Source organism: Mastigoproctus giganteus, chromosome 8 (genome assembly GCF_048544385.1).
Source record: "Mastigoproctus giganteus isolate SK-2022 chromosome 8, ASM4854438v1, whole genome shotgun sequence".
NCBI lineage: Eukaryota > Metazoa > Arthropoda > Arachnida > Uropygi > Thelyphonidae > Mastigoproctus > Mastigoproctus giganteus.
Genome location: NC_143582.1, coordinates 22875106 through 22891306, shown reverse-complemented (window position 1 = coordinate 22891306; position 16201 = coordinate 22875106). Strand labels below are relative to the sequence as shown.

Sequence of the window (16201 nt, the reverse complement as noted above, 5' to 3'; positions counted from 1 at the left end):
AATAGACCAACAGTCGTTAAATTGTCCAGTTACATCTTTAAACTTCATTACCAAAACAGACTAAATCAGGAGAACGATACCAACTTATTCACAGGAAGTTCTACCTGTCAATCATAGATTCTGTTCTTTTGCTGAGGAAGTAAAATATCATTAAAACAGTTACATTGTTAACAGAAATTTTACTATAATGAGAATATTTCCAAGTCCCAGTTGCTCTTGGTTTTGAGGTGCACCAGCAACTTTGGGCATAATACATCACTATGTATGATGTTTGTAATCTGTGTGGGCTGAAAAATCAGGGGTAATTAACAGGGAAAAAATCCTACTCCTCCAGTTGAGACTGGCCACAACAACAGTGCCAAATGAATGCACCTTTAGAAATTCCTCTATTATATGACAGAACTTCAACCCAGACTTCTCCAAATGTGTGACAAATGATGAAACCTCTATTTTGCCACAAGAAATTCAAAGCCACAAATAATTTCCCACTTTGCACTTGCATGAACAAAATTGTTGATGAACAATTCAGTATGACAAATTGTCAAAGTTAAACTGTGCCTAAAATAAATTGGCTAACAAGGGAAACTTAAAAAAAAAAAAAAAACGTTTTAAAAGATTCCAGATGCAGCAAAAGAAGTCAGTACCACACATCTGTTGTTTTCCATGTGATTATGCTCAAATTCAAGTCTTCCCAATAACTATGGCAATGGGCACCATTTTGCAAATAATTAAATAAGACGCATACATGATGATATGCAATTTATGGTCTAGAGGATGGCAAATTTTCATATGCACACCTCCAATGCTGCGATGGGAGGATTCACTTAAAAAAAATGTGATTTTAAAAAATACATCAAAATAATTCAGTAGCACACCCTCCATTATATTTTCTATGTGATTATGCTCAAATACAATCCCCCACTAGCAAATACAGTGGCTTACTGGTGCCTTTTCATAAAAAAATTTAAAATAAAATAAAAAGTACACATTAATTTATAGACTCTGAGATGAGAAATTGATTCCCCTGGACCTCCAAGTATGCCTATGGGAGGAATCATTTGAAATTATAAAAAGGCAAGTTTTAAAAGTCACAAGATGCTTATCGGCTACTTTTCACAATAAAATTAAATAAAATAAACATACACACATAAGTTATATGTTATATAGTCTATGAAATGGCAAATTCACAAACCACACTCCCCACAAAGTAAATTTTTTACAAAGCTCAAATTGAAGGAAAACACAAAAATCAGATAGGCCTCTTATAGGAAACATACTAAAAACTTTCTCAAGTGGCTCACTAGTAATCTAATTCAACTTAGTACAAGTGAAACCCACACATTTTCAATATCGAAGTTAACATTCGCCACACAGATTTGTATTAATCTGGGGGGGGGGGGGGGGGGGCTGACACAATATGTTAAAATTAACAATAAGTTATACTGTATTTCTTCAATTTTAAGATGCACTCCCCCCCCCCCCCCCATAAACGTCTCTAAAAACAGGGCGCATCTTAGAATCGATGGCCGTCTTACAATTAGTTTTTTTTTTTTTTTTTTTGAATTTTCCCGTGCTTTGCACACAGCACCACACGTTTTTTTTTTTTTTTACACGGAAACACCGCCTCCAAAGTTTGACCATTATCGTATTCTCCAATTCCACTGGAGAATAAAGTGGCATGGGTAATTTCACGCACTTTCAAAATGTGAAGCCACCGTTGTTTCATTACAGTGGAGCTCACTCAGCAAAAACTAGGAAGTTTTGTTTGTATCTTCAAAAGTACGTAAGAAGTGGAGTTATTGTATTTCGTTCATTTTGATCCCTTATTGCACATTAAAAGATTGCACTAGAAACCGCATTGTTATTTTTGTATGCAAAAGAACATGGAAATAGAGCTGCTGGTCGACATTTTGACGTTAGTGAAGAAAATGTTCGTCGTTGGAGAAATTATCACAATTCCATATTTTTGTGCATATCAACAACCAAATCGTTTACAGGGTGTAAGAAAGGAAGATTTCCACAAGTCGACGAAGCTGTGATACGTTTTTTAATGGAGACACATACAAAAGGATTACCCATCACTCGACAAGCCATGCACAATTGAAAGCCGGAGAAATTGACAAGTCCCTCGGAATAGAGAAAATAATTTTTGAAAGCAGTGGCAGCTGATGCCATGCATCATAGCAGATTATCGTTAAAGCACCGAACATCCATCTGTCAAAAAATTCCTGCAGACTTTCAACAGAAGCTGATTACTTTCAGCGACAGGTGATGAAATTAAGGAAAAAAAAGAAGCTATGACTTTGGTCAAAGTGGAAATGCTGATGAAACCACAGTCTTCTTCAATATGCCTCAAAATTACACCGTCAACACTAAAGGTGCTAAAGAAATTAAGATTATAAGCATGGGCTATGAAAAGCAGTGTATCACTGTGATGCTATGCATCCGCTGATGGTCGAAAGTTGCCACCATATTTAATTTTAAATCGAAATTCCATAACGAAGAATGAAATTTTCACCCAAAGATGTTATTGTGCATGCACAGAAAAATGGATGGATGCCGGCAGAGCTTACGGAAGACTGGCTAAATGTTGTGTGGAATAGACATCATGGAAGTCTTTGTAATCCACCTAGAATACTAGTACTTGATTCATTTCGTGGACATTTGTCCAAATGGGTCAAAAATAAAATCATGCAAAAACGTGGTAATTTGGTTGTGATTCCTGGTGATATGACTAGCCAACTGCAGCCACTCGACGTTTCAGTCAACAAACCATTTAAGAATTGCTTGAGAAAGGAATATGAATCCTGGCTGTTGACTGACAATCTTCCCCTGACATCTTCCAGAAAAATTAAGAAAATGACGGCATCAAAATTGGCAGAACGGATATCAACAGCTTGGAAGCTATTCCCAGAAAGAATAGTCAAGCACTCATTTAAAAAATGTTGCATCACCAATGCTCTCGATGACTCAGAAGACGGTATATTATGGGATAATGAAGATAACGACAGCTCAGAAGAATCACTATGAATGTGAAGTAGACTTTGATATTGGTTCAGATATCGACAGCCTAGAAGGAATTGATGAATAACATACCTACTGATAAATACTATTGTTGTTAGTAAATTGAATTCTATTATAACAAAAATATTTGTTAGATATATTTTAGCATTTTATTTTTTCTTAGAATCAAAACTTTTTTTCTGTTGGTGGTACTGAAATTAAGATTGCATCTTATAATCGATGGCATCTTAGAATCAAAGAAATATGGTATCTACTGTGCCTTATTTCTGTTTATAAAGATTTTACATGAACAGCATTTCTAATACTTACTTTTGCAGTACATATCTATCATTTTAAAGTCAATATTTAAATAAAAATATTGCAAAAATTTCTATTTCTGTGCTGCACAGTATAAATTATTTAGACAAATAATGCTTTTCATTATAATGAAATTTCAATATAATAAAATGATTTGTGTATACACAGTAAGTTCACTGTAATGGAATTTTACTTTATTTCTATGCACAGCTGAATGGTTCACAAGTCCCCAGTGAAAAATTACATTTTTATAAATTTCATCAAATGATGGTGCATCATTTTCAAATCTGGCGAGCACTGGTCGTCAGCATGCTTAAGTGAGAAGTATCAATTTTGAAAGTAAGAAAATATATTCCTACGAGTTGCACATTGCTCAAATGAATTTTTTAATTTCATTATTCAATATGATATAACACTTTTACAAATGTCACATTTCTCTCTTTAATGATGCTTTAACTATGCGTTTAATTTCGAGTCTTAACCTTCTATTACTTAAACAGAAATAAACAAACTCAAAAATAGACTATAGGAAAGACTACTGGAAATGAGTGTGTGTGAGGTGGGGAATACAAAGACTTAGTTTGGGTTATAAGTACTGTTTTATAAATCTTTTAAATTCAATAAAGTAAAGAAAAAATTTTAAAAATGCATGGACAAGTGGGTGCATACTATGTAACCTGCACAGGTCACTAAGAGCTCCTAATTTGTCACGGGAAGCATGATATGACTTCTGGACAAAATCAACAAGCAAAGTGACTTCTAGCAGTTAATTGATTTTTAATGAAGATACCAAAGTTTAGGTTGTCCCTAAAAAGATACTATAAGTACAGCTGGATGGACAATGTGACTGGGGAGCAGAAAAGACTTCTCTGGTGGCACACTAGATGACTGCCTATCAGCCTACAAATTTTTACAAACCCTTCACTGACAACATTATTTGAAATCAGTGTCACAATTTCCAAATAGTAACAGTTATCACCCACTTGACAAGGGTTCTGAATATCAGATTAAAATTTAGCGCCACATCTAAAATCCTTGCAATTAGTTTAGTAAAAACAGTATATTGTTTAAAGTCAAGAGTGAGCTAGAATCACTACTCTGCAGTATCAATAAAAAAAAAAAAAAAAAAAAATCACAAAATTTCCATTTTAATGTTAATTCATAATATATAAAATTATACGGGGTTTTTCATAATGTTAGACAACTAACTCAAAGTGCAATTACAGCACATTTAAATCAAAAGGTTCAATGCAACTTAATAATCTATAGATGTTCAATGTGAAAACTTTGTATGATTCAACATACATCCGGTTGAACATCAAATTCTTCCTATGTAGTATAGGAGGAGCTTTTGAAAAGTTATTGGTTTGAGTATGAAAGGGTAGTTGTATAGTATTAAAAATTTCTGTATTTAATGTATAATACTTCAAATAGTAACCCACCATGAAGCTTTAATACATTTAATTACAGGTATGAGGAAAGATGGTCAAAATCAGCCATTGTGCAATCATCCAATAATTGGGTAAAAAGGACCTAAAGGCAATTCATGCGGATGTGGTTACAACATTGGAGGAGGATACATTTTCCTATTCCATGGTTAAGAATGAGCAGCAGAATTTAAAAGATAGATGGAAAGCCTGGAAGATGATGCATGCTGTGGAAGACCTGCAATGTCCACCACCCCAGAAGTTGACACTGTGCACAATCTGGTGACGAGTGATTGACAAGTGACAGATTAGCACATTGCCAGCACCTTGGCATCTCACCTGAAAATGTGTACCACATTTAAGCAGATCTAAACTTCCTTGCAAGCTTTGTGATCATGGACGAGCCTCGGATCCATCACTTTCAGCCATAGACAAAGGAGCAGTCCAAATAATGGAAACAGTTCTCTTCTTCAAAAGCAGGCCAAATCAATTCCTTCTGCTGGCAAGGTGATGGCACCGGTTTTTGGGATGCTGATGGAGTTTTGCTAGTGGGTTACCTTCAGAAAGCCCAGAAGTTAGAGGGACATATTATGAAGAACTTGTAAGGTAACTGCTCGAAAACATCAAAGACAAATGTTCCGAAAAACTCTGCAAAGGAACCTTGTTTTACCAGGACAACATACCAATTCATAAGTCTGTTGTTGCATGAGTGCAGCTTTGAAATCTAATACCGTAGCACTCTCATCTATTTCCTAATTTGAAAAAATACTTGGCTGGCATCCATCCATTTTCCCACCAATAGTGATGTCATTGCTGCAGTGGATGCATTCCTGGAGGCAAAAGAGTAAACTTTCTTAGCACCATTGTTGGCAAAAATGCATTGACTACAAAGGGGATAATGTTTAAAAAGTAACATTATGAGACTCCTCAAATAAACCCTTCATACTCATGCCATGAATTTTGCAAATACCCCTCACAGAATTGCGAAGAGTACACAAGTTGCACAGCTCCTGTGACCAACTGCTTAGTTCTCTAGGGTAAGCAAGAAAAGAGTCATGTATATATTATCATTAATGAATCCCACAGAGAAAAGACATGCATAAATTTCTCAGTACAACTGTTGCCAACTTGGGCAATTTTCATATATTCTGTTAGGTGCAAGTATCACGTGCACCTAACCTCGGGTTCATTTCAAAAAATATATCAATAACAAATAAAATAAAATAATTGACTTTTGTAATTGCTTGTATCAAATAAAATGTATAATTATTGTGCTGTAAATTTTTAATGTTGTCTACAAAATTATAAAAGACTTTAAATCACTACAAACCTTGAGGATAAAATTAGAACAATACTTTTAGTCTGAGCCACAATATTCTCAGAAACAGACCATATGAAGACAAAATATTTTAAATGCTTATTGGCAACTCTCCTATAATTTCAAATTTTTCTCACCTGCTAACTCATTCACAAGTTAGAGTTCTATTACTCACAGTTAACAGACTCATGACTAATAACCATGATTAAAAGACAATACAAGAATTAATAAAGGATATAAAAGGAAGTTGTATATAAAACTTAGCATACATATTTAAAATGCCATCAATTTCCATACTTCAAATTTCAAAATTCTATTTCGAATAATACCTGGTTAATAAAAAGTAGCCTTCAGTACATCTCTTCAAAGCTACCTGGGCAGCTTGCTTCTTAGAAAATTCAACAATACCTTCACCAAGAGAACGACCACGCTCATCGACTATCACAACTGCTCGTTCCACATCACCAAAAATTGAAAATGCCATTTCTAAAAGCTCATTTGACACCCATGGACTAAGGTGCTTTACTTTCAATGCTGCACCATGAGTAGCAAATCTTACGCGAAGTGCTCTTCCACCACAAAGTGATGTATCCAATGCAGCCTTTGCTTTCTCAGCATTAAGCCGTGTGTCCTATTTGGATGAAAAATGAATTAAAAACTGAAAAAATAAACACACATACATGCACTACGGTAAGTGTGTAGTTCATCTTACGAGTGGTTTCCGAAAAGTAGGGTAACACATTTTTTTTTCTTAATAGTGGTGAAAGAGAATGAGATGAAATGCAGTGGACAGATAGACTCGTTAATACCATTCAAAAAGACCACCAGTGCAGTGTTGCAGTACTGTCACCTCACAGCAGATTCCAATTGCAAAATGGTGGCCACCATGCGAGTGTTGTCCAAAACAGGTGTTCGTGAAGTTATTCGCTTTTTGCAAGAAAAAGGGTCTTCACCAAATGACATTCACCGTTAACTGGTTGCTGTGTATGGCGAAAAGGTGATGACAAAGACGCAGGTGTGTTTTTGGTGCAATGAATTTAAAGCGGGTCATTTTGACATTGAAGATTGACATCGGGTGGGCAGGCCTCCAGTCATGGCCACAGTGTTCTGGGATCACCAAGGCATTCCTGTTGGTGGATTTCTTGCCGACGGGAGGAACAACCAATGCACAGTTTTACCGTGCAACGTTGGAAAAACTGAAAGGCAACATTCGACACAAACAACCACGGCTCCTGACAAGGGGTGTGATTTTGTTGCCCGACAATGCAACTCCACACACTGCCCACACCACTCATCAGTGGTTGTACCATAATCGTTGGGAAACTGTCACATCCCCTATAGTCCAGACTTAGCACCTTCAGACTTCCATTTGTTCGGCCCTCTGAAAAAACACCTTTCAGGAAAGCATTTCACCACGGATGAGCAGATTCATCAGGCTGTGCAATCTTGGTTACTACGTGTGGGAATGGACTTCTTCAGTACTGGTATTGATAAACTGAACCATCGTTGAGACAAATGCATGTTCACTTATTTCTTGATGTGTAATTTCGACTTCATATTATTAAACATCATCAAGAGAAAAAATGTGTTACCTTACTTTTCGGAAACCCCTCTTACATTTACTGATGGTCAAAATCACTTATTTTACAATTACAATTTTTAACGTACAAAACTTTCTAATCACAGGAATTACAATTACTAATGCATAAAATGAATTTTAAAGTTCACACAATTGTTTAAATACTTTATACATCAATGTGATAGACATGTTTTTTATCGATGAAACTGATAACGAGATTGAAATGCATTCTTTATCAATGTAATGGCTCAAATTCAAATGGCTATAGCAAAATAATAAACTGATAAACAAGTTTTAATAAATATGCTCCAAACAGCATCCTGCTAAAGATTGATACTGGAACTTATTTTGTATTATAATAAATGACACCTCCCCCCAGCATAGCAATATAGCATCCAACTTTCTGAATATCATTAACTAAATATACAGGTTTCTCCATAGACAAATGTTTATTTGTGATTTTCTTCTAGGTATGAACTTTTAAAGGGAACGAATGCTTGGCTACATAATTAATTCAGATAATAATACTATTTTTATATGAAAATGAACTGTGATGTTCTATTTACTGCATGCAGCCTGACATACATAGTATAAATGTGGATACATTTTCCCCCCCCTAAAGTCATTTAAACATAAGCTACATTGGCCCTGTAGTGAGCACACTGGTTGACCCATGCAACAAAAAAAAAAACCATATATAAGAGTTAATTCCACATGAATCTTAACCCTTAACTAGTACAGTGGAACCTTGAATCTCCACCCTAATGACAGGGTGGTGCCCCAAAACCTCTCTTAGGCTTCTAGATTCCATTCAGAAGAGGGTAGTTAGGTTAATTAATGATTTCTCTCTAACAGTCTCTCCACTCGCTGTCTCATAGACATACTGTTTCTGCTGCATGCCTTTTCTACAGATATTTCCACGGGCACTGTTCTTCTGAATTGGCTTCTATAATCCCCACTCTCTCTTTCAAAACAGCCCAAACATGTGCCGCCACCAGCCAACATCCATTTACTGTCCAACTTCAAACTCGCAGAACTAACTTTTCATCTTCCTCGTTTATTCATTCAACTGCCGTTTTCTGGAACAACCTTCCTTCATACGTATTTCCTGAATATTAGTCTACAGAAGTTCACGTCTAATGTCAACAAATATCTTTTCTCGTCTCAACCTCCAACCCAAGCACGGTACTAAGTACTATAGGTTCTAATACCTCTCATGTTTGGGCTTTTCATAAAAAAAAAAAAAAAAAACACACACACACCTCAGGCATCCTTGCACCATATAGCTAATAATAATAATATATCCCCCACTACAGCCCTTGATTTAAGTAATTGTCAAGGTGACCATTATGGCACCAAGTATTGCATGGAAGTATTTTACGATAAATCCAAAGCACAAAATTGTGTGCATATGCAATTTATGTGAAACCACCATATAAAGGGGTGGTAAAACAGCCAAAACATTTACAACCACAAATATGATGAATCATCTCAAAAGATTTCAACCAGAAGAAATGTCAAACGAAAGAGAAGCATCAGATAAGTTGCAAAGGACATATTCTAAATGTTCAGGAAGTAGTAGCACCACTGCACCTCCTGCTACAGTGGTGCTACTACTCTCTCTGTCTTCTCCCACTCAACCATCCCTTTATCCATTGCAGTAATTTGCCCTTGATGCCATACCGCTCCAATTTGTACAGCAGTCTTCCATGTGCAACAGTATCAAAAGCTTTCCTGAAATCCAAGTATACATCAAAATTATTTTTAGCATCCAGTTCCTTCGTGACCACATCGTAATATCCAATCAAATTGGTCAGACAAGACTTCCCCTTAACAAATGACCCATGCTGAGTCTGAACTATTGCTGCTGTCTTGTCTAGGTGATCTTGAATCACCTCTTTAACCAGTGACTCAATTATTTTCCCTGGAACAGAAGTTAAACTACAGGTCTATAATTATTTGTGTCACCCTTTGTGAATTGGAGATACATTTGCACATTTCCAGTCCATGGGGACCTCCCCTGACTCTTAAAGATACTCTCATAATTATGGCTAAGGGTTTGCTTACTTCCCTTGCTGCCTCCATAACTGGATAGATTCCATCTGTCCCAGGTGCCTTTTTTTTAAAGTTTACCTTCAACTATTTTTCCTCCACTTTGCTCTCAGTTAACACAAACTCACTTAGCTCCTTGTTAGTTTAATAAACTTCTGTCATTCTCCTCCTTGAATAACTCCTCATATGTGAATGTAGATGCAAAATACTCATTCAGCTTATCAGCTACTTGAGCAGGATCATCAATAGTCAAACCATCTATGTTAAGTGGACCAATCTGATTCAGCCCCTTCTAATTTTGCCAAAGATTACTTGTAATCTGCCTTCGCCTGCCTAACCTCGTTTGTGAACTTGATTACAAACTAGCTTATATCTGTCGTAGGCTTGTGCTGCCGGGTAATTTATATGCATCCCATTCATTTTTCTTTTCTGCCACAAGCCTCATTAGTTCATCCGACATCCATTTAGGCCTGAACTTTGAACAGTATTTCTTAGTTGGTATGAAAAGCCTAGTAGCCTCCAAGTCCTGAAGGATTCCCATTTAGAATTCAGTGTTTTTAACATCATCAGTTGATCCCACTGTATAGAATTTAAAAACTGTCTGAGACCACTGTAATCACCTTTACGAAAACAAAAACCCTTCCCATTACCCTTCATCGTAGTTACATCTTTAAGAAAATAACACATCAGTACACTGTGATCACTGTCACATAGTGGTTCCTTTATCTGCAGATTCCTAATGCATGGGTCATCACTGCTGATAATCAGATCAATTCCCTCTGGTTGCCCTCAAACATGTTGCAGAAGAAAACAATCCTCCAATAAATCCACAAAAATCTTGCTAGCGTGCAAGTGACCAATCACAAGTTCCAGTCAATATCTGGAAAGTTAAAATCCCCATTGCAAGACATTCTGATTTACTGGCCAATTCTATTTCTCTGCACAACTGTTCATTGTACTCATCAGCATCATTCGGCCTATAACATACTCCTACTCTCGTTTTCCCTTTCCCAATGTTTATGTCACACCAAACAGACTCAACATTGCACTGTCCACCCGTGTCAACTGGATACACTTCCTTAGATTTTGTGTTTCTTAACTAACAGTATAATCCCTCCTCCCTTCCTACCCTGTCTGTCCTTTAGTTACACATTGTACTCCCAAAATTCCAATTCTGCACTGCTTAAATCTGTGTGACACCATGTCTCTGATATCCCAACAATATCTGCCTTTGATGTTTTGTTCAGCACTTCAAATTCCATGAATTTTATTTATTACACTTCTAGCGTTAGAGTATATGCACTTGTTCTTACTCTTAGTTACACTAACCCAGCCTGTGTATTCACTTGTTCCATGACTCAACAGCTCTTGAAATCCCCCCAGCAACTTGCTTTCTAGGCTTCTGCTCCTTACAATAGCATTAGCAAAGGCACATGATGCAAGAAAGCAAGCTTATATATATATAGCATTAGCCAAAAAAAATCTAATTTCACCCATCCACTCGCTCGAAATGTTTGTCTAGTTCTGCCTTGAATCTGTTTAAGCTATAACCTTCTACAATGGCAGATGGAAGTTTATTCCAGCAATCAACCACATGGTGGCTAAAAGCAAACTTCTGCATATATATCCTAAAACTGTTTTTCCTCAATTTGAATTTATGCCCTCTCATGCAATTATTCTGAGCAAGAGGAAGAATCTCATCAGCATTGAGCATGCTCAAACCATTCAAGGTTTTATACATCTCAATCAGATCACCTTGCAGGTGCCTAGTCTCCAGACACTAATTTGCAAAACTTAAGCCTTTCTTCATAAGAGCAACCCTCTGTTCCATTCACTGATCTTGTTGCCCTTCTCTGTAGTCGTTCCAATAGCTCTACATCCTTCTTAAAATTAGGCCTCTAGACCTGTATACAGCACTCAAGGTGTGGCCTGACCACTGCCTTATACAAGGGGATAATCATCACCTTATCCTTGATAGAAAAATTCCTGTATATCATTGACAAGACACCATGAGCTACTCTTGCAGACCATCTGCACTGCTCAGAAAACTTCACATCTGCCTGCAATTACCCCAAGGTCCTTTTCATTCTCTACCACTGTCAGTGTTTGGGGTTTTTTTTACGAGCATTAGCAACCAAGGCCATATTGCTCCGGGGATATGCGATGGTCATTCCTTGACCTTTCCGCACCCTCCGTATTTGGTGGTCACGGGCTTAAACCCTGGTCTAGTCAAGAAGCATGTGCTACGCACTGCTGCACCTGCCCACTTGGCTACGGAGGCACTCCACTGTCAGTGTAGTACCACACAGTTGATACGTTACTCTGAGGTTACTGCTTCCCATACGCAGTACTTTACATTTGTCAATGTTAAACTTCAGTTGCCCCTCTCATCCCAGCTCAGCTTTTCTAGATCCTGTTTCAGCAGTATACTGTCATTAGTGTTATTAACAACCCTGCCAACCTTTGTATCGTCTGCAAACTTGGATATTAAGCCTGATATACCATCATCAATATCATTAATAAATATAGAAAATAACAATGGACCCAACACTGAACCCTGACGGACTCCACTAATAACATTAGTCCACGAAGGGCAGTGTCCACTGTTTAATACTGTCTTCTCCTACTCAACCATCCCTTTATCCATAGCAGCAATTTGTCTCCAATGACACACTTCTCCAACTTGTGTAGCACCGTGTGCAACAGTATCAAAAGCCTTTCTAAGATCCAAATATATGATATCAAATTTATTCCCTGCATCCAGTTCCTTTGTGGCCACATGCTAGTATCCAATCAAATTACTTAGACAAGACTTCTTAACAAAACCATGCTGTCCAAGCTATAACTGAAGTCTTGTCTAAATGATCCTGCAGTGCTTCTTTAACCAATGCCTCCATTAATTTCCCTGGAACAGAAGTTAAACTAACAGATCTGTAATTACTTGTGACACCCTTTGATTCTCCTTTGTCAATTGGGATCACATTTGCACATCTCCAGTCCATGGGTACCTCCCCTGAGTCCAAGGAAGCTCTCACAATTATGGCTAAGGCTTTACTTAATTCCTTTGCTGCCTCCTCTAATATAACTGGGTGCCTTTCTTATGTTTATCTGCAAAAATTTCTCCTCCACTTTGCTCAGTTATTACAAAATCATCTAGTTCACTGCCAGTTCAATTCACCTCTGGCATTCCTCTCCCCATGTGTGAATGTAGATGCAAAATACTCATTTAGTTTGTTAGCTACCCGAGCAGGATCATTGACAGTTGAACCATCGATATCCAGTGGACCAATCTGATTTATCCTCTTCCTTCTAGAGATTACATAAGTAAATTAAACAGCTAAATTTAAAGAAGCACAAATTAATTCATGATGTATACACACTGAATTCCAACGAATTACATGCTGAAAAGAAACACAGAACAGCGAAAAGCTTTTGCAACATATGCTGGGGATAACAATATTCCAACATTAAGTTCATAACAGTGGGGCCTTGTAGAAAAAATTGTCAACTCCTGGGTCCATTTCAAGAAATCACTAATGAAGCTAGTAAAGAGAAAGTACTACTTCATTAATAATCCCTACAATTTTGACTCTACTTTTGTCGAAAGCTGTACAAAATGATAAAAGATTTTCCACTTACATGGAATATAATTCTTTGTGTTATCTACTTTTATAGATCCTAGATTTAAGATCAAATTTCAAAGAAGTGATATGAAAAACAAAATAAAGGAATGGGTTTTAGAAGCTCTGGAGCAAGATCAAATATAGGTAAGAGGGGATTCTCTTGATATTTCAACAGGGTATGCTTCAACCAGTTCTACCAAAGATACTCCAGGCTTTACTATGACTTTCACAAATTTGTTTGATGAATTAGCTTCTGCTAGGACAGGTAGTGTTCCAAATGAAAGAACAGAAGAAATTTCACCCAGAGTAAGTTCAAAAGAGAAGCTTGTTTGTTTTGGGGGATTTCTTAGGCACATCAGCATCTATGACCATGGTGGCCAAAAAGAGAAGCAATCCTAAAAAAAAAAAAAAAAACAACAACAACAAGGATTATTCAGTGTTGCTCAAGAATTGAATCAGTATTTAAATTTGCATTACTGCCTAGAAATATAATAGCCCATTTCTGTGGTGAAAAAACATACGAGACAAACTACCTCTTCTGAATAAACTGGTTTTGAAATATTTAAGTGCACCAGCTTCATCAGTTGAAAGTGAAAGAATATTTAGTACTAATGGTAATTTGTATGAACCTGCAAGAAATAGGCTATGCCTGAAAATAGGGAAACTGATGTTTTTGCATCGCAATTTAACAGTATTCAATTTTTAATACTCTTAAATTACTCTGCATAAAACTACTTTTAATTTGTTTTTTTAAGAAACAATTTTTAAAATACCTGTAAGTTGCATTTTTGTTATTGTATTCTTTTTTTTTTTTTTTTTATGCTGATACTTTCTTTACCTTTCCAAGTAAAGATCTAGTTTCATCCAAGTTGTTTTTGGAGTAATATTTTGTTTTTCCTTGTAAATCAGCTATAACAATAGCCAAACTCAGAAAATGTTTTTAATGGCTGTTTAATAAAAGCGATTAAGTGACAAAAAAACCGATTAACGATCAATCGGCCAAGGAGCCAATTACTAATTAATCGGTGCATCCTTAGTTCACTGGCAAGTACTGTATGAAAAGCCAGTTTGTGCTGCACGTTTTCTAAGGGATTTGAAACGGAAAATCGGTTGGTAAAGAATTACAAATGATTTCCACACATTCAATACATTCCATTGAAACATTAAGCCTCACTATCAATGATCATTCTGAATTCTACTAAATTTCTTTACTAACTTCCACTTTAAAGTGTGAAACTGATTTGTAGTTTTGCCTCTTTCACACAATGTAATTTTTGCTGAAGCTTGCACCATCTTCCTAGACTAAATATGTGAATCAATTTCTTGCTAACCAACAAGCACTTTGTGTGCTTTTAAGAAAATTTATTTTCTAAATCCTTATCGTGTGTTTTATGTTATCTATTATATTCCACTGTAATCAAAATAGCTTGTACTTTTACCTTTTTACTTGTACCTTTTTTCTACCAGAAATGGCATCATGAAACTTTAATGTAGTTTTTAATTATAAACTATGACTTTCTCAAAAAAAAAAAAAAAAAAAAAGTATTTAATTCATTTGTTGTTAATAGTCATATTTAAGACACTCAATTCTGAATCAGCCTTTATAGTACACATGTTTCTCCCTGCTCAAACCTAACACTCCATAAACACATCTAGGAATAGGTGTCTGAGAGTTATGTCTTGTATACACATAAGAGCAGAATAAGGCGGTACATTTTCTTTCTCTAAAAATGATTTTCTGAACAGCTGATATGTGTGTGTGAGAGAGAGAAAAAAAAACCGAGTAATAAGAAAGGTCCATTACAGGCAATAAATATACAGTGAAATTTACCTTCATGGGCACCTTTTTGTGGAGACTCAGGCTTGGGTCCCAGCCAGAAGTATTATTTATTGGATGTCAAGTGGTTTCTCCAAAATAGATACTCTCTAACAGTGACTATACAATTTTGTAATAACAGCAAAGGGGAGGAGAAATTGTTGAAGTCAAACATAAGAAAGGCACTTGGGGTGGATGTGTGTGGACATGTGGACATGTGTTTTTGTAATGGGCGGCACCTAGAACGTCAGTTCATCTCCGCCTCGTATCTCTGTGAAGAACAGTACCACTGTAGAAGGGCCAGAAATAAGTAGTGTATGTTTGTGTGTATTATGTGTGTGTTCTGTTGTTGTGTCTGACCGCTTGGCTACCCAGAATCATCAGTCACCTGGACAGATGATTCTGGGTACTCGTCCACACCACGGGAAGGTGGGCCAGTCTCAATGGAGCTCGCACTGTCTCAATTCGAGACTCTGACCCACCTGATGTTGGCAAAAGATGGGCCAGATTCCTCTGGGGGCCCACTCCAGAGGAGAGAAAAAAAAAAAAAAAAAAAAAAAAAAAAAAAAGGATTTCCCGTGGTGTTAAAAAAAAAAAAAATAAATAAATAAATAAATAAAATTAAATAAAATAAATAATAAACAAATAAATAAAAAATAAATGAATAAATAAATAAATAGAAAATAAATGAATAAACTAATAAAAAAAAAAAAAAAAAAATTTGGGAATGTTGCTCCCTATTGAGTAGCTTCACCAGACAAAGAAGTAGAATTATTCGTATAACAAATTCTTCTTCTTGTGAAAACATCGGATGCAAACTGCTGAAGAGCAACATAAGAATTCTTGTCTCCCACCAGCAAAGTTTCATGCCCATGAGAGAGTGTAGAAACTGACGAACGAAGAACATCTCTAAAGTCATTATACAGCGGACATTCAAATAAAATGTGGCTCCAATTTTCATTTTCCCCGCATTGACAAGCTTCCGTCCTAGAAAGACCAAAACGACATAGTTTTTCGTTAAGAGATCCATGTCCCGTTAAGAGGAAGGATGTATATAAATCCAAA

General features: G+C 36.4%; 1 protein-coding gene across 7 annotated transcripts in view; it reads right to left on the bottom strand.

Moving 5' to 3' along the window:
• Window positions 1–16201, bottom strand: part of LOC150081361 (splicing factor, proline- and glutamine-rich-like) — a 266228-nt gene that overhangs the window by 213001 nt on the left and 37026 nt on the right. For all 7 annotated transcript variants that reach the window (XM_090379723.1, XM_090379725.1, XM_090379719.1 and 4 more), the window contains exon 2: window positions 6396–6697. In XM_090379723.1, the coding sequence (XP_090235849.1) occupies window positions 6396–6697 (302 nt within the window). The remainder of the gene's footprint in view (window positions 1–6395; window positions 6698–16201) is intronic.